Source organism: Dermacentor andersoni, chromosome 9 (genome assembly GCF_023375885.2).
Source record: "Dermacentor andersoni chromosome 9, qqDerAnde1_hic_scaffold, whole genome shotgun sequence".
Lineage (NCBI taxonomy): Eukaryota > Metazoa > Arthropoda > Arachnida > Ixodida > Ixodidae > Dermacentor > Dermacentor andersoni.
In genome coordinates, this window is record NC_092822.1 from 9,776,827 (window position 1) to 9,796,241 (window position 19,415).

General features: G+C 44.4%; 1 protein-coding gene across 5 annotated transcripts in view; it reads right to left on the bottom strand.

Moving 5' to 3' along the window:
- l(3)mbt (lethal (3) malignant brain tumor) overlaps positions 1-19,415 on the bottom strand; it is a 57,128-nt gene that overhangs the window by 956 nt on the left and 36,757 nt on the right. For all 5 annotated transcript variants that reach the window (XM_055068514.1, XM_055068515.1, XM_055068511.1 and 2 more), the window contains 5 exons: positions 16,708-17,119; positions 10,947-11,042; positions 9,344-9,514; positions 8,839-8,888; positions 4,805-5,001 (listed from right to left, as the gene is read on the bottom strand). In XM_055068514.1, the coding sequence (XP_054924489.1) occupies positions 4,805-5,001; positions 8,839-8,888; positions 9,344-9,514; positions 10,947-11,042; positions 16,708-17,119 (926 nt within the window). The remainder of the gene's footprint in view (positions 1-4,804; positions 5,002-8,838; positions 8,889-9,343; positions 9,515-10,946; positions 11,043-16,707; positions 17,120-19,415) is intronic.

Sequence of the window (19,415 nt, forward strand, 5' to 3'; positions counted from 1 at the left end):
CTTCTGCCCCCTGAACCAAGCCAGTCACGGCACCCTGCACAAGTTTGAACAGGCCTCTGTCTGCACTGCTTCCCAGAAAAAGACTGGGGGCAATCCACGAAGTTGTACATTTCACGACGTTGCTTTCTGCTGCACGCACCGCACAGCTTGAACATGAGTGGCAACATCCCAGCGTGATGGAAACAGCCATGCTGTACATCTCACAGGGTGACCAAGAGCTCATCTAATGCAGCCAAAAATAAAGCCTTATCACAGAGTCATCTTTCAATTTCTTTAGTGATGGCAACGTCACTTTCATGAACCATTTGAGCATGATGCAAGAGGTAAAACTCTGATAACAGACCTCTCAATCTCTGTTTTGTCAATGAAAGGAATCTGGTAAGGAAGTACACACCTTTTTCACCGACTATTTTGCTCACTAAAATGCAATTATGATTTTGGTGTGCTCAGCCATTTCTTCCCGGAAGACGTGCCATGTTGCATAATTGGTGATCCTATTATTCACACTAAAAAAATGCCTGGCTATATAAACTGTTCAATTCAAAACCTTCATTCCATTTACATAACAGCACTGGCTCACTGAGCCTTTTTCTGCGTTCACCAAAAGATGCATGCAGATGCGCAGTCGGTCACTGCAAACCTGTGCTATCTCTGCACTGAGGCTTCATTCTATTATACTCCATTTAGTTATACAGACAGCCCACTATAAGAACATATTTTACATAGGTTTCTCTCGGCAATTGCCTACGTTTCGCACCATTGGCCGGCTCGTGGGATCCATCGTGGCGACAGCGCGCAGGACGTTCACCGTACGTATTCGGCAAAGAGACGGCACGGCATCTGTAACCTATTCTGTGCTTTCTGTTTTCCAAAGATTATTATTTTCACAGTAAGAAACTTCCTTCGTTTGGAGAGCACTTACAGAAATGGCCAGGAGGGCTACCATGTGGCGTTTTTATTTAGTGCTGACAGCCAAACCTATAAGGAGCGTGCCACATTATCTCTCGTACTACGCAAGCGAGGCGCTTCTGACAGATGGCGACTTCGTAAGTCCATGCCCCCAATACTGTTACTATGCATAAAGGTATTTTCCTATGTTTTACCACATCAATAAATGTTTTTGTACATGTTCTGCAGCTCTCTCTGTAGTGCCCGCATGCAGGGTGCATCGGCAAACACTCATGTTATCTCTGTTCAATAAATGCCTGCACTCTTGTAGGTGCCCCCGAAATAATCACGCGATATAGTTGCTTTAAGTTGTCGCATCGAATCATACAAGTTCAATTCGAACACTGAGTATGCTCAGTATCGTGAGTACGCTCTTTGACAAGGATAAGAGAATGCCTGAAAAAGGTAGTTTCATTGCTATGTGTTCACAACTTCGTAACGACAGCAACTATAAACTGCGTAACCATGCATGATTGAAGAAAGACGCGAAGGTGGCTAACAAAAATGAAGATTCGCAACGTGGTTGATGATGGGCACTTAATTATTCAAAACTAAAGGAGACATTTGAGACAATGCCTCGTACAACAGCTAATGCAGGTGTCCAAATCTACGCAATATGGGATAGACTACGGGTATACTAATACTGAAAATCAAGAAAAATGTTGGTCAGGCTCCTTCGAGGTATATTAAGCTGCAGGAGCTGCTACTGAACACAAAAAGTCAAAGTGCCTGTTAAAATCCCCAAAGAAAATGTCTCCACATAAGCAATTGCACAGTGCTCTTTGCTTTGTCTTACAGCAGCACGAAATCGCTCCAGAGACAGCGTACGTGTGGCATCTGTGTGTTGCACGTTTTGCAAGAAACTAAGAATGTGTCTTTGTGCAATTTCCCGGCAGTGTCATATGACTAACTAAAAGTCTAGCATGGGCGTTTGGCTGCTTGAAATTTGTGTTCCTAGTTTCATATTACGTTTGTTGCTATTACATAATGGGATAAATTAACACATTACAAACCGCCCAGTGCAGCAGCCACCTGGATACCTATACGTTTTTGTTTTTTTTATGCCTGTCTATACGTGCCTACATTCGCTTCAACATCTTTCTGAGCATGAATAGTCTATAACCGGCACTCGAAAAGAAAGAAATTGCATGTAAATAAGCTCCAGAACACATTTTATTACTCATTACACTTCGGCGTGCTCTCCTAATGCTTTACATAAGAAGGTAACTAACACATTACAAACAGCCATTGGAGCAGCCACGTAAATACCTATATGTTTTTTTTAATTCCCATTTATACGTGCCTACATTCGCTTCAACATTTTTTTTATCATGAACAGTCTATAAACCAGCACTCGAAAAGAAAGAAAATGCACGAAAGTAAGCTCCGTAATGCGTTTTATTACTTATTATTTGTCAGCGTGCTTTCCTAATGCCCGTAAGTCAAGCTGATGGGACCTCGACAGATGGCCCCTGCTCTCCAGCGCCATCTGTCCCAAAAGGCACGCAACATTACCAAGCCTCTTCGCTCGCTTGGAGGCCAGTTCATACACCTCTCACCATCTGCCACCTTCTATCGCTCTGGCACAGTTATCCGCAAGGCACTACATTGTGTACGCTATAGGTACGCCCTGTGGATGGTCTGGCCGTTCAAGCGTTGCGACTGATATTCTCGCCGCCCGAGTTGGCGTGAACGCAGCACGACACGCCGCTGCCATGCCAAGTTGCAAATTTTATTTAAAAATCAATGGCCTAAATAAGAAAACCTGCTACCAACAGTCACTAGGTATTAACTTTTTTTTAATGCAAGAAACCTAATCAGGTTTGGTGCAGTGGTCGCACCAAAAGGAGAAAAACGATTTCTCCTTTCCCATTAATTTAGATAAAAAGCCCCTGAGCTAAAGCTTCCTCTTAATTTAGCACTACTAAGATGGCGGTGGTGTGATAACACCTCCCGAAGACCAATTTTCTTCCGGATTTCGAAGATAAGGCACTAAAAGAGTGAAATATTCTGAAATTCTGCTCTGTATTTCTTCAAACTTTTACTATGAGATAAAGGAAGGTCTTAGTACTGCATACAAAACAATAAATAAGAAATCACAAATTCTGAGCAAGTCGACCATTTCGTTACCACGTCCCCCCTTAACTTCCCGATATTTTTTGCGTTTTTGGGTGATACGAATTTCCCCGCCATCCCAAGAGATTTGTTTCGTCAAGATTATGCTGTAGTAGGGTCCTATTGCATATACAGTCAAACATTGTTATAACAAAGCTGCACCCAACGCAAAAATACCTTTGCTATATCCAATATTCGTTATAACTTATAAGCATATATACAGTAAAAGCTTGTTAATGCGAATTTTACAAGGACGTGCACTGAATTCAAATTAAACTAACAGAAGTGACAAACAGTGATAAATTATGAAAAGAGTGGAAGCCATTCTAGAAGCATCAGCTTTCATTTACCTAAGAAATCCACGATCGTATTCTACTGTTTTATACACTGAAACCAATCCCTCAGCTTATCTTCAAGAGCTTAAGTTTGTCGCAAAGCATCTTCCTCATCCTGTTCAAAACGGAACAGCCATGCGTGATTTAGTCCTGCCATCACCTGCGATAACAAAGGCCACACCAGTGCTTGCTCATCCTCATCCGTGTAATCATCGTCATCTTCTACTGTGTAGTCATCACTGACTACTTGGGCGATGATGTCATCGTCTGTGATGGCACCGCAAACTATGGTGCAGATGTCAACAAGTAGTCTGCGAATTCCATGTCACACGTTGTTGACAACAATGTGTGAGCATGTGACCAAAGATACCACGCGTGCTTTCCACTGGCTCACTGGCGCTTTCAGCGAGATGATTAGGCACATGGTGCGTAATCTCGCTGATAACTCGTGTGCCAGTAGAGGGCACAAATGATATCTCCAGCCATGTGCTCTCGCATTAACAGATCCGATGTCTGTAACTGAACAGGAGTGCGATCGTTCTCCTTAGGTCCACTAGTCCCTGGTTACTTGCCACGTGACAAAGACATTGCAGCATGCACATAGTTTAGGTCTGGTTGCTGCGACAGAAACATCCCACAGCACACACAACGGCGCACTGACGCAGCAGACTATAAAAACAGTGCAACTTATTGTGCTTGCCCAACGAGGCGGACATGCAACATGAGCCATATGTTCCACTGTTGATGTTAGTACAACCAACCATTTGCAAAAATAAACGTAAGAACATAGTGGCCATGACATGTTTCTGGCTCGATTAGTCTTTTCTTGTGCGTACAGTCTGCAAATGCAGAGCCTTCAAGATCTGAGGGAGCTATCGCTGGGGGGCATGTATCGATGACGACAGTGATGAACACATTGCACCACCTGTCGCTTAGCTGGGAAAGTGACCGTCAGCCACAGTGGCACGCAGTTTGAATAATCTGTGGTGGACCGAATTTGCATGCAAATTAAAAAGCTATTTAATATATATGGAGTCCTGTGGAGCTTGGCCGGACTGTGCCAGTCAGTTTGAATTATCCAAAATGTCAGATGAATGAGGTGGGAATTAATGAGCTTTCAATGTATTCGTTGCATGCTAATAAAATGGAAGAGCAGATTTACTTTGTTAAATCTAACAATTCATTATGTGCAAGGTTGCTATATCAGTGTTCCAGTGTACGAAGTTACTTTGATGTACAAAGGAAAGAAGAGATATAATTTCTGTGGTTTCTCCTCTGATGCCCTTGGTGCACACACAGCTTTTGAGACACTCTTTTGAAGGACCATCTGCACAGACACATCCACACTTGCAAGTTACCCATGGTTGTGCACTGAATTACACTCCTCTTATTTCAATGGCACTAACCTGTTCTTTGAAAATGGCAGCAAGACCTTGGCACCCTGGTAGGGAGCTGACAAAGTGTGCCACTTGGCTCAGGGACCAGTCTGACACCAACGATCCCGGCACCAGATCCAACTGCGGCCAGTGCTGCTCAAGACCCAGAGGGCGCTCTTCTGACCGTGTCGCTCCAAAGACCGATTGATGCACAGTCTGTGGCAACTCTGCAAATGGATCAGACAAGTGATCTCGTGTAGACACACAAACACACGCAAAAAGAAAAAAAAGCTACCTTTACAGGCAAGTGACACATGTACAGCATGTAGGTGACACCGTCTTGCATGGTCAGCAAGGTGCATCCATGCTGCCACAGTGGCACCACTGATTGACAAAGTGTGTGCTGTTAAAAGAATGTTTTCAAGGTGTAATTTCGCCACACCATAAACACTACACAATGCACAATCACATTTGGACTTTATACAAAACATGACGCTTCTCGGTTTCAGCAGTCGCTCTTGGTTGTGCGATTTGAGGGATGCATCCATAAACAGCTGCATTTAATTCAACCATTTGACCATCTGCAGCTGCAGAAGTTTCTATTTATTTTCTCGGAATTCCTTCGCAGTGACAACGAAATTTCAATATATTGAAGTCATGTACAAACATAATTCGTTATATTGAGGTTCAAAATACATTGTGTTTCGTTGGGCAAGAAATTAAAACAAGTTAAATAGTTTGCTATACGGAGAATGCTGTTATATTAAGGTTCATTATATTAAGCTTTGACTGTATTTCGAACTTGAAATTCTGCATGGACATTTCTCCATATCTACATTATCTTAAACTAGACTTTTTACCCAGTTGAAAATTTAATTGCAGTTTGCCCTTAACCCTTTGAGAGTCAATGCCATAAAATATGGTGCCACAAACAAGTCCTAAATGGTATGTCATATATTTATGGTGCCGTCTGTATGTTTGAAAAACATGCCAATGTTTCAACTATTTATTGCCCAGCAAATGCTTCCACCCTGTGTGGGTACCAGAATTATTATTATCTTTTTTTTCTGTGGTCTCTTGGTTTTAATTCCATGGGTTTTATAAGCTTGCATTTCAGTGACAACTCTCGCATCCACGCGTGCAAGGGCGTGCAGCAGGTAATTTTGGTTTCGTTTTGCAGGCTGTTTCTGTTCGTTGCACTCATAAAAACGTATGTCTATCTGGTTTCTAATCTCTCAGAAAGTCACCGCTAGATGCTCACTCGTTTATTGCTCACAGAAGTGCGATTACATCTGTTCATAAGTTGGTGCTAGTATATACAAACGGTGCAATCGTATACAAATGATGCTGCTGTGCCTACGTTTTATTTCATGAGACTCAGCTTCCGAAAACTGATTGCCCCTTGTTGCCAATGGAATGAAGGATTACTGCAAGTTTCTGACTCGTTTGGTTCTTCTGACGGGCACACAACCATCGAGTTCTCTTGCGTGTGCTTGCATACATGGTTCAATTACGCTGTAGGCGTAGGTGCTGGTTGCTGTGTTGCAAGTGAGTCAAGCGGCAATTCCTCCAATGTGGACTGCTACCCAAGTACCGAATCAGAATATATCTATTTCAGCGTATCTACATTTTAAATCTTATTTATGGAAGCCCATCTGTATTCAGAAATAAACAATACGTTTACCTAAGGAAAATAATTTTTTTTTTTTCACTCTCTAAAAAAAAAATGAGGTAAATATTTTTCGAAATAGGTCAGTCTGAAGATTTTGAATCTGCAATAAAAAACTTTGACCCTGGGGGGTCGCGTTTGGCAAAAAACATATTTACCCTCAATGGGTTTACCACTTCAGGTGCCTATTAATTCTGTGCATTGAAAATTTAGTTTCACTACATTTCATGCATCTTTGAAATTATGAAAAGGGTACAGCTGCAGAATGAATCAAAATTTTCAATCCTTCATTGCGTTTCATCAAGTTACACAATGTGGACTCCATGTGAGGACACGCTACAGGAACGTCAGATATGACAACTTCAACCATTCCATGTCTTCAACTATTTCACAACAAAACAAAAAATTTGTTTTTTTTTTTTTTCCTCAGTGCTCATACTCTGGCAGCAGACGGCGCGTGTGCATGCATACAATTAAGTAATGTGCACTAGCCTCCTTTACGGTCTTATATATGAGGCCGAGTGTGCAAGGTGGGCGAAAGGAGGGTTCAAATTGCCACAAGGTGAGAAACAGCTCTGAATGGCTACCAGTACACTTATTAGATGTCTTGGCACTCTTACTGTGACCGAAGATGGCCATAAGGAATTGTGGAACATATGCTGTCCCATGAAAGTCGCCTCTTTCTACTTTTAATATGCTTCACTGCATAAAACATCTGTACGGCGGTGATGCTAACTTAAAGCAAACGGCCATCATGTAACGTATATTAGGCTTTTGTCTCACACGCACTTCTGTCTTGACCTGAAGTGAACTGAGGTAGGCTTATACTAAATCTGACTTCGGCTAGCTACCTAGCGTATAATGACAATTATGATGTGGTTGTACTGCATGACACGGTTTTCAAAACTTTCTTTGTGGTGGGGCTGGGGCAGCTTTTCCGTGAGATTTATGGCCACGTCCGTACAATTGTATTGGTCAGAATTTGGGAGCCTCCCAGAAAAATTGGGACGTATATGCCCAATTCCTTAATTACAGCCTCATCTCATCCTGTTCAAAGAAGAGAATAGCCTTCTACACTGTGAATAGATGTGTATAAACTAAGTATTTATGCATTCACACTTCAGTGTGTGAATTTGCAAGCAGGATGACAGAACATTCTATTATGTGAAATATATATTTTATTAAATATCTTCAGATTTTTGCTACAGTCATCTTAACAGGAGTAGTAACTGGTGGCTTGATCTGTATCGTTATATTAATGCACTTGCAAAAATCCCTGTGGCCATCATAATACAAACTTATTTTTCTCTGTGTTATAACAGTATCATTTAATTAATTTCTGGGTTTGGCTTATGAGTTGATGTACTTATCACCTTAACTAGAACAGGAACAATGTGCTGCACATGTGGTGGAAACAATGAAAAGACAATGGAAGCAATAACATGCAGAACATGTGCTAATCTCACAAGTAGCTCACCCAACAAGCAACTTTTATCTACTAGATACCTTGGTCAGTTCTAAAAACTTGTAGGAATTGAGGTATGCCCCAGCATCTTTGTGTGAGCATTTACCTGTTCTGTCATCCCTATGCTTCTCCCTTTCCACTCGCAGTGGTTTGCAATGGGGGCACTCACAATGCCAGTGGCGGTTCGGCAGTGTCGGTAGAACAAGCGTGAGGGCGACATCTCCGTGATGGCAGTGGGTACGTACGCGTTTTCTTCTCGTCCACCTGTCCTCTTTGTTAGGGTCTCAGATTTGAGCTCGCCTATGGTGCCTTTGCATGTACAGCGAGCGCATACCTTGTGTAAATTAGTCGTACTGCACCGAGCCGCACTTATCGAAGGCCCAAGCCAAACTAGATTGCCTGAGCACTCACGAGTGGGCTCATTGGTTATTGTGAGAGCAAGGAGCATAGCCACGAGGACTTTTCCTTCTCAGTGATGTGCTAGCAGCACCCCTGTCTGTATTTTTTGCCCTTGGCGCGGGAGTCCGTTGATTCCCACGCTGACCCAGGACTAGGCATTTGTGCAGTGTTGGGTGTCACCGGAGACAAATAAACGGTTTCTGCTAACTTAGGACAACACAGCGTTCTCTTGCGTGCTTAGCACTCAGTGCACCCCACTTTTGCGGCCTGAGTGCACGCACAGCGGTACGCAGGAGTACGTAAGACGACGGCTGATGCAGCCCTGTGGCTCACTAAGCATGAACTCGTGGTGGTCAGTACTCCGGTGAGATACAAGACTCCCACAAACTTCAGCGCTGTATCACTGCCTGTCTTTTTCACTATATTTGCATGCTGTCAATTCAATTACTCGTTAATTGAGTCAATGCATAAAAATATTGCAGAAATCTGCATATTAATCTGCAGAGTATCCCACTCCCTGCAGTTTCTCACCTTGATTCTTGAGCCGTCCTGCATTGGGTACAACATCAGGCGTCCGTATCCTACAAAGTGAAAAGTTTGACAGCATAGTTTAGCATTCTCAAGGCAATGAAAAGATTGGTAAGCTATTTGGCACAAACTATCCCACAAGATTTACCCCCATATTCTAGAAAGCTAAATTTCTTCGTAATTAACATGCATAAACTGAAATTGATGAGTGTGCTGGAAAGTTTCCAATGCCAAGTTTGCACTGCAGTCCTCAATATCAAGTTGCATTCACAAGCAGAGGAGAAAACCAGCTTTATCACGCAATCTCTGGTCCGTATACTTTGGCTCATGGGTGAACAGGTTAAACACCAGCCCTGTGTCCTCCAGTAAAGGAGGCAAATGTAGCACACCCTGGTGTCTAACAATAGCACTGTTGGTTACCAGCAAACAGTGCGTGGATGGCAATATAAGCCATGGGTTCACATGTTGCTGTTAACAGACCTCAGCTCTATACGCTTGTGAAACTTACTTGCGTGGCCGTCCTCTTCCTCGTGGTTGTGTTGGTGCTGCTGAAGGGCTGTCCTGGCTGCTGTCGTCACCCACATGTGCTGTTGCAAGGGGACAACCAGATGCATTGTGGTGCACCGTGTACTTCTCCTTGAGGTGTCCACTACCATTGCAGCCAGGTGTCGGGCACCGCCTACGCATTGTGCACCAAGACACAAATTCAATTAAATGTCCCATGTTGGACCTACTGAAGGCGTGACAAAAGCACAAGGAATGGATGTCATGAGAAGTAGTTGCCGTTTAAAATTTTGACTGTAATTAAGTAGATCATGAACTTATGTTAAAAACACTACGACATAACAAAGTCATTGATGGCTACAACGAGATTGCCTATCTGTAATAAATACGAAAATAACAGGAATTGCACCTCAGACATGTCTTCTGGTACTCCATTTGCAAATGTTTATTTCTGCCTCTTGTTCTTGAGAAAGAGAAGGTCAGGAGTGTGAATGACAGATCGAGTGGGAGTAGATGATACCTAAGTTGAGATGGAGAAAAAGTGGCGTTGGGCAGAGTCCATGGAACAGATAACCTGTGGTATACTATAACATCAAGAGAATAACATCATGGGGGTCTCAGAGAGCAGTCGTCCCCAAAGCGACCTGGGTGTTTTATATTCGGCAGGCTTCGTGCCCGTCAAGCGTGTCCCCGGTATCGCTCCCGTGGATCCCACAGCTGACGTCTGCAGCCTCATCCGGTTGATGCGTTAGGGGCTGGTTGTCGGACGACGCTTTTTCCACGATATCGAGGTGTGTTCCGCATCGTCCTCGGACGAGTCAAATATGAAAGCGCCGAAGGCGCGGGCGTGACCTGTCACCTGGCGGCTTTGCCGTCTCGGCTACGTTGCAAGTGTCGGTTGGTCCACCAGTGCTGCGGGCTCAAGAGAAACTGCAAGCCGCGATCGAGTCGACACAACCAGTCTATCGAGAATGTTGCGTGCTTCTTGTTGCGTGGCGATAGCCGGCCCTGCGGGGAGGGCGCCGTAGTGAACTCGAACGCCGTCGCCTCGGACTGTGCAAAATGCTACCCTTTGCGAGAACGAAGCGTGTTGGGGCGCCTGAAGGTGGCCTTGGCATCGCAAGAACGGCGTCCGGCCTGCTTGAAAGGCTGGATGCGCAGTTGAACGATTACCTGGTTGCTCCTGCCAGTAATCATATGCTTGTCTCAAAGATTAAGCCATGCATGTCTAAGTACATGCCGAAATAAGGCCAAATCGCGAATGGCTCATTAAATCAGTCATGGTTCCTTAGATCGTTTCTTCCTACTTGGATAACTGTGGCAATTCTAGAGCTAATACAAACAGGAAATTAGATTGAATGAAACTAGGAAAACTGCAGGTAAAGGATGGGTTTGGTTGATGTAAAACAGGAGCACGTGTGTGCTACAGATCATGTTTAAATGCACCAGTAAAACAATGTTGTCGGGCCAGACAGATGGGACAGGACACGTCCACACTGCAGGCAACAATGTTTTTGAAGGCTGACTTTGATTGAAAGAGAGAGCGAGGAAAAGGACAAATGGAAGGCAGGGAGGTTAAGGGGATTGAAAGCACCATGCAGACTTACCTTAGGCCATCTTTGGTCTCTTGAGGTACACTAGACGGTATGTTGAGCCGATCAGGCAACTCCCGGTTGGCAGCCGAGAAAGGGCATCCATAAGCACTGCAAGAAGTGCATATTATAGCAAACCTAGCTATAATGCTGTTCCATAAACAATGGGTTACTGAAGACCTACAAGCTGTTCCTACTGTTGCAGAAATCACTTATGTTAGGTATTTCTGTCCTGTTATGCTGTGTCAGCTGTCAGGGTCATGAAGTGGCTGCATAAAAAGTCACAATGTAAAATTCCATCATGTTAAAGGCACACTAAAGAGAAACACTAATCAATCCAGACTAATAAAATAGTCTTTCATAACTATATTTTAATTAATTTCACAATAAAAAGTTTGATTATTGTTAAAGAAAATGGAAGTCAAACTTGCATACTTGAATTTCGCACCGATTCATTGATGTGGCTACATGAATTGCAAAGTATTTTCCCTTGTTTGGTAGTTGTGGTAGAGCAATAGTTTACAAAATTTGTTAAGGTCAGTCTTCGGCTCCCTTAGAATACAGTGCTGTCTATCTTTACCGGTGAAAAATTTATCTAAGCATCAGGAGAAGCTGTCAATATGCATGACATCATGGCAAGCTGGTGCGGGAACTTGCAGGTCGCACTGACACTAGTATTTCATTCTTCCGTCTTTTCTGACTTACCTTGCCTCCTGTAGTGGCAACAGCAGCCTTTTTTTTTTGGTAGTGCAGAAAGGTAATTTACGAATACAGATCAACTTATCCTCCTCTTTAGTGCCCCTTTACTCTGATATTCCAGTCTATGATGACTTCACTTTCTGCGTTCAGGTACAGTCAAGCCTGCTTATGACGAACCTGAGCATCACGCGGTGTCCATTAGTTATATCCCGACGTTCACAGTAAGTGGACCACAGAAAAAAAAAACGTTGCTATCAAAACACAAATAATTTCTTCGAAAAAAAAAAAAAGTCTGTGATGCTCATCTGTTTCTGTAGCGCAGATCCAATGAGCACGGTCTCCAATTTATTTAAAGCAGAAGTGTGCTCTTCGCCGAGACCCTTGACATAGACAAGTTGCCTGAATCCCTCTACGTAGCCCATTGCTACAGGTGCGCTTGTGGGTGCTGGCTCCGAAGTTTCATCGCCATTCGATTCCTCTGTGCCACTCTCGGCCCGCACTTCACAAACAATACCTTCATCCATGCATGATTCCGCAACGTCAACGTCTTCATCAACAGAAATAAAATGATCCCAGCCAACGTCATGGCCCTGCATGTCAAAGTCGATGATATGCTGCCACAAATCGCCGCCAGACTGATCCTCTTTGGATGCATCAGGCTTGGCATCGGGTACTATTTCAACGAAGCCAGACTTGCAGAAACAGTTTCGCATGCAAGCGGCCATCATCTCCATCCAGAAAAAAAAATCAGATTATAGGGTTTCACATGCCAAAACCACAATTTGACCATGGAACATGCTGTAGTAATGACCTCCAGAATAGTTTGGACCACCAGGGGTTCTTTAACGTGCACCTAAATCTAAGTACAGGGGTGACCTCCATCCAGGCCGCCTTCACCATCTAAATGGCTGAATCCAGTGAAACTCGAAGCAGTAGATTGGCGGTGAGGCGGTAAACAGTGATGCACAAGCGCTCCACAATGCATCGACTATATGATGTCCTAAAGGCACGTATTATGCCTGAATCAAGTGACAACACTTTAGAAGTGGTACTGGGTGGCAGGAAAAGTAGAGTCACTGCTGTCAGAGAAGCTAGCCTGTGGTGTGCTGAACTCGCCGTGGTTGCTCAGTGGCTATGGTGTTGGGCTGCTGAGCACGAGATCGCGGGATAGAATCCCGGCCACGGCGGCCACATTTCGATGGGGGCGAAATGCGAAAACACCCGTGTACTTAGATTTAGGTGCACGTTAAAGAACACCAGGTGGCCGAAATTTCTGGAGTCCTCCACTACGGCGTGCCTCATAATCAGAAAGTGGTTTTGGCACGTAAAAACCCTTTTTTTTTTTTGTGCTTTGGATGCATCATTGACAAGTTGAGCACGAGTAGCTTGTAGCTGCCTTGCCTCTGCATGTCGTGGTCAAACTCACCGATACACTCTACGAATAAATCATGCGTCATCCACGCCTTAGCATTGTGCCTTTAGCGCACGATCACATAGCCCCAAAAGCAATGCGGCTTCTTCGATTATCCGATTACGAAGGGGACGCGATGGTCGCTGCCATCCATATTAGTGCACAGAAGTGCTGTAACACACACTTTACTGTGTTTGCCGCTAGTGCATGAGTCGCCTTTCATGGCGTGCATTTTGTCCGGCAGCATCTGATAAAATAACACAGTTTCATGTACGTTATACACATTTTGCTCACGTAGCTTACAATAATGGCTCGGTTTGTTACAAGTCACGTGGCAACGTCTTGCTCATTTGCCGAAGCAACCTTGCCCACAATCAATTTAAAAACAATCCCATGCTGCACTTTGAATCGATGTAGCCAGTCAGTGCCTGGGCAGAAGTCAGGAAAATTTAGCAGGAATGCGAAGTTTATGGCTTTGCCTAGCATCATTAGCCCACTTATTGGAATGTTGCGAGCCCATGCGTCGATGAACCACTTGAGCAATGCGTCCTCTGCGTCCGCATAGGTGGCCTTCTGCAGGTGCTTTCTGTTCATCAAGTAAGCGTCGGAGCAGGCGATCTTTTCCTTGTCCTTTAGCATCATCCAGATGGTTGATTTCGACAAGTAGTACTTCTTCACCAACTCACAGTTTTAAGCACCTTGAGACAGTTCCGTCAAAGCTGCCCACTTCGTTTCCATGTACAGCGCTTTTCGTTTTATGGCTCCTGCAGGCACGACAGGCTTCCTCTCTCCCATCCTGAATACAACTCGCACACGACTAGAACGAAACGCTGACACCACACACATCGACAGGGAGAACAAAGGGTCACAATTGATGGAGCAGACATGCACGTGCAACAATCAAGCAAGGAAGCATGGAGACTAGTGTGGAGAGGCCTGCTTCCCGGTTCTGGACTTCAAGCCAGCGCCGTAGCACGCCCACAGAGACAGGCAAAGGCGAGGGAGCTGAAAGAAAGGCCGAGGAGAGTGGAGTGGAGCGGAGTAACACCTTCTAGACTCTAGAGGCTAGAGGGCTATCCGCTTTCAGAGACCTGATGTCACTAACTGGCAGCAGCAGCAGCGACGCGCTTGAAAGAGATGCGTCGGGAAACCACTCAAATGCGGTTGGATACAACTTGAGACATGTCACCAGTCATCATATAGAAATTTGCTGCCTTTCTCTGAATAAAGAAAAACGGCTGTCCAAATAAAGCTGCATTAATTATATGACAGTAATATCTGAATAGTATAGAAGCATCTAGTGGGAAAACATAGTCAAAGCTCACTATATTTTACAACGGAGGACAAGTAGTGCGGCAGCACACCGAGTTAGTCAGCTTGTTTCTTGCCGCTACACATGGTATGTCGGTTCCCTCAGTGTGCCGTTTTCGAGAAATTGTGAAGACATCATACATGCTCTAGCAATCGTAAGGCACTGAATTCGTCATGCCGAATAAGTGCTGCGTCCATGAGTGCCATGGTAATTACGGTTCAAAGTGCCAGGTGCGTGTCTTCAGATTTCCTCAAGACGAGCTGCACAGAGAAAGGGTGCGTACAGTTCCTAGGGACGACTTCACTCTTTCACAGTATGCCAGGGTGAGTTATCCAGCAGAATTTTTTTCATGCTTCCCAGCGTAATTAAAATTCAGCTGAGACACATAAAACTGCTTATGTGTGGGAATGAAAAAGCGTTATAGTCCCATTTGTGAAATGTTTCTTTCCACACATTCCTTGTCCACGCATGCTCTTGCCTGTTTTCTAACTGTGCCTTGGTAACAGCAAATCAAAACACCCCAAGCGTCTCAACACACTCGCTTTCCCACGGAAAATTCGTAACTTGAATGACCACTCGGCGGCGTTCAACTGGACATTAATCTAAGCATTTTTCTGACGTCTTTTTACTTTTTGCGCTGTCGGCAATATTTGGTACCATCGCTTCATCACAGCAGGTTTTCTGCCTCATGGTACATAATGCTTTCGCCTTATTGGTATGCAATGTTTCAGCTTCAAATAGCGAATGATATTGGAAGTCTATGTAGCATGTACTTAGCATATTATTGGTCGTCTTGCAAAAGGGTTGCGATTAAGCGGGCATTCGATTTCATTTTCGTGGGTTTGTGAGCTGCATTTCGCACTCAAAGACATCATTCAAGAGACTTCTTACATTGACGAAGAAACAGGATACACAGTGACCACACCTTTGCCCAGTCCGTGCATTCATCCCAGTGTTGTTCCGTCAAAATTTCCGGACTGTCCAGCTTATTTTTCAAAAGAGCGCACGAGAAAAAGCCCCATCTCCAAACGAAAATGGCTGGAAGTGGCAGCAATCCTGGCAGCTCTTGCAGAATCTGCAGAATCATCTCGCTGTGAACAAAATACAGACACAATACTGTGCACTGGAGACTTTGCTTCCCACTTCAGGCGCAGAAAGCCAACTTTTTGGCACTGCATTGAGGGTGATGAGCATCTTCTGTTTTTCCGCAGCATCGAAGACGAAGCGCCTTCACTAAAATACTCCCTTGTTGTTAAAGCTAACTTGATGACAACGTTCCATTTCATGTTGTCCCTGCAAACTTCTTAATCTCATCCGCCAACCTAACTTTTTGCCACCCCCTGCTACGCTTCCCTTCCCTTGGAATCCAGTCCATAACCCTTAATGACCATTGGTTATCTTCCCTCCTCATTACATGTCCTGCCCATGCCCATTTCTTTTTCTCGATTTCAACTAGGATGTCATTAACTCGCGTTTGTTCCCTTACCCAATCCCTTAACGTTACACCCATCATTCTTCTTTCCATAGCTCGCTGCGTCATCCTCAATTTAAGCAGAACCCTTTTCGTAAGGCTTCAGGTTTCTGCCCCGTACGTGAGTACTGGTAAGACACAGCTGTTATACAGTTTTCTCTTGAGGGATAATGGCAACCTGCTGTTCATGATCTGAGAATGTCTGCCAAACGCACCCCAGCCCATTATTATTCTTCTGCTTAAGAATAAGAATGGGATGGGGTGCGTTTGGCAGGCCTTCTGTGTGGCGCCCATTGAATCAGCGAGACCCGAAAAATGGCAATTAGTTTTTCATTGTGTTTTAGTTTGAGTGAGTTTTATGTTGAGTTTGGGGTAGAATGTAATTAAAATCTGTTGGAGGTGCTGCTCTGCGTCTCCCAACCCCATCTCTTGGAACATCCGCACACCTCCAAGATTGGTGACACACAACACAGGTCAGATCCTTTCTGGCTTGTAAGTTTAGAAACGCAGGTGCTAGAGCAAGTAGCAGCTCCTGAGGCACATTATCTGTCCGGACTCGGATAGAAAAAAGTTACGAGGATCCTACAAATACTTCTAGGAATTTTTTACTTATGGCAACAATTTATCAACCTGTTGCCACTGTTATTTACTTGCTATCAGGGCACAAATGAGCCGGCTCTTTAATTGCTAATATCATGATCGATAATTGATCACCTTCATTCAGTACACAGTGACAGTAATTCAGAAAGTGTGTTTCTACCAAATGTGATCATAGTGATCATGGCATGATGACTGAAAAACACTCCACCGAGTTCAGGCTATTGAAATCTCAAAACAGCACCTATAATCTCAGAGATTAGAGGTTTGTTAAAACGTGTCTTGCCTGTGATGGCTGGCAAATCCTTTCACATGTCCGAAGCCATGGCAGCCAGGTGTGGGACACTCTGGGCTGAAGGGCGGAGCTCCCGGAGGAAGCGGAGCTAAGGCACCTGGTGGCTCGAGTGGGTGACCTGTTCGAGTACACCAGCCCGCTGGGTGCATATCGGGGCTGTCGACATCCAGGAAAAAATCCCGCTCGGGTGGCCAGCCGTCCAGATGTACCAGCAGTCCTCGCGGCCGCAACGCAGCCACACTTGCGACGCGCACAAACTGCCTGTCGCGTGGGTCCACCGCTTCAAACCGGTGTCCCACTTGGAAACCCTGGGGCCCAGCCCGTGGCCGCAAGGCTCGTGCTGGGACACCTTGAGCCCGGTGATCCGAGAGGTAGCGCTCCCATGAAAACGGGCCCTTCCAGCCTACACATGTATAAGAATAGTGATGTGGGTGGGTTGGTTTAAGTCCATGGTGTAAAATTTCTGCAGTGCAAACCACTGAAGTGTGGAAAGAAAGGTCAAAAAAGGACGAAGGAAGAAGGATCTTCTGTCCTCCTCTTTTTTACCTTTCTTGCTGTACTTCAGTGCTTCTCACTGCAGAAATTCTACACATGTAAGAACAGTAGGAGTCAAACAAGGTTCACTAACTGTACTTATATATTTCTGTAGGCTAGCTAAGCGACGCACATTTTAGAAGGTTTCAAAACAAGAGCAACAGTCACGGTGATGTTGAGTTGTAAGAACACTCCCAAAAATTTTGGTGATCCTTATGATACACCCCCCTTAAAAAAAATATATATAAAATAAATAATTTAAAAAAGGCCAAGTTAAAGGCAGGCAAGTTGCAAGCACCCGAAATAAAGAGTCTGGCTGTGTTACAGCAAGAAATCATGTTTATTCAAAAGATCTTCCTCTCTGTTGTTGGTTTTGAGACTACCGTATTTACCTGATTCTAACATGCCCCTGAAACTAATGTGCACCAATTTTTGAATGTTTAAAGTAAAAAAATAAGAGTGCACCTGAATGTATTATGCATCCAATTTATAAAAAAATATATATAGCATGTCCCCCACATTCGCAATCAGAAAAAAAAAACAAGACGAGCAGATAGCGAGCTTGGCACAGCAGCAGAAACGCTGGCAGCAGTATACGTCAATGCATTTGGTGCCGAGCTGTGTGAAATCTCGTGTAGGCATATCTCCGAATGTGATAGACCCAGTACACTGCTCCAGCTAACAGACGAACCTTCACAAAAACGTGCTCTGTCGCCAACCTTGTGATGGCGATGATGCTGTGTCTGACAACACTGTGAACACGGTTTTGGTTTCGTTTTCGATTGTCTTACGCAGGTAATTTTCGGACCCATTTTCCCAGAAAAAAGGGTGTGCATTAGATTTAAGCATAATATGTTACCTTCCACACAGACTTCGAAATGGTGCAGTACTACAGTCAAAACCCGCAATAACAAAATCCCGCCACTATGAAATTCATGCGGCAACGAAATATTTTTGCATCCCCGGCGAACGCCCATAGGATTCAATGCATTTTGTACCTCTCAACAACAAAATGTCGCTGTGCTATAATGCCGCATCAATGAAATTTGCTGGAATGTAACACTGTATATTACTTACTCACACAAGGCTAGCAGGCTCCAAAATGTGCTCAAATGTAATTGCTTTGCACTAAAATTGCGTAAAATAGCACCACATTACACTTGCGTGGGTGCCACCATTTTTTGTTTACAACAACAACCAAGTGCCAGAAGCGATCACACCGAACATGTCATGGGCACAATCTTGTTAGTTGATCGCCAGTTTAAAGCGGCAGCATGTTGCTACTGACATGTGACAATGGTTCTTGCACACCTAGTGCAGAGCATAATGTGCGCCTTGGTGATAAAAATACACCAACAACAAAGAAATCTACGTCCTACCGACACGGAATTTATTTATGGCGCTTGAGATGGCAGTCGCAGCGTGGAGTGCCATGCATTGAGCTGTGATTAAGCGATCATCTAGGAATACACATTCCTTGCTTCAAGAACACTGGTTTTGGTGCCACCTGACAGGCATCGCGTGCGGATTCGGTGGTGGATGTAGATTTGTGCGAGGGGGCCGTAATCTCAATTGACTGCCTTCAGGCATACGAGAAAAGATCACTTTCGCGCTCGGCACTGGACGTATCTGCACCTCCGGGTGACAGCATGTGCTGGAGAAATGCTGCTGCATGCGTGGAGCGCTGTTGCTCTGCGTCTGGTGCCAAGTTATGCAACATCTCGCAAAAGTGATTGTATCTTTGTGATTGTATCTCCAAAAGCAATTGAGCGAAGATACTGCTCCACGGCAGTGCTGCCACTGCTGATTGACATATGTGGTGCACTTAGTACTGTCGGAAATTCGGTTCATATCCTTGAAAGCTTGCCAAGTAGGCTAATGGAATGTTGACGGTAAATTTTTGTTCTGCGATGCATTACCTATGTGTGCTGTCTCATTTCGCAACAACAAAATTCTCGCGAAAGTGCATTTTTTAGCATTTTCCACCGATTTTGTTATTGTTAGGTTCAACTGTAATAGCAGAGGCACCTGAATTAATCAAATTCTGCCCCTGCTCTCTCTCTGTCTCTCTTCCTGCCCAGTCACACATAAATGACTGTTAAACAACTGTCTGCTATGGCAGCACCACTTTTCTGGACAAACTGTACAGTCATGAGCAATGTCAG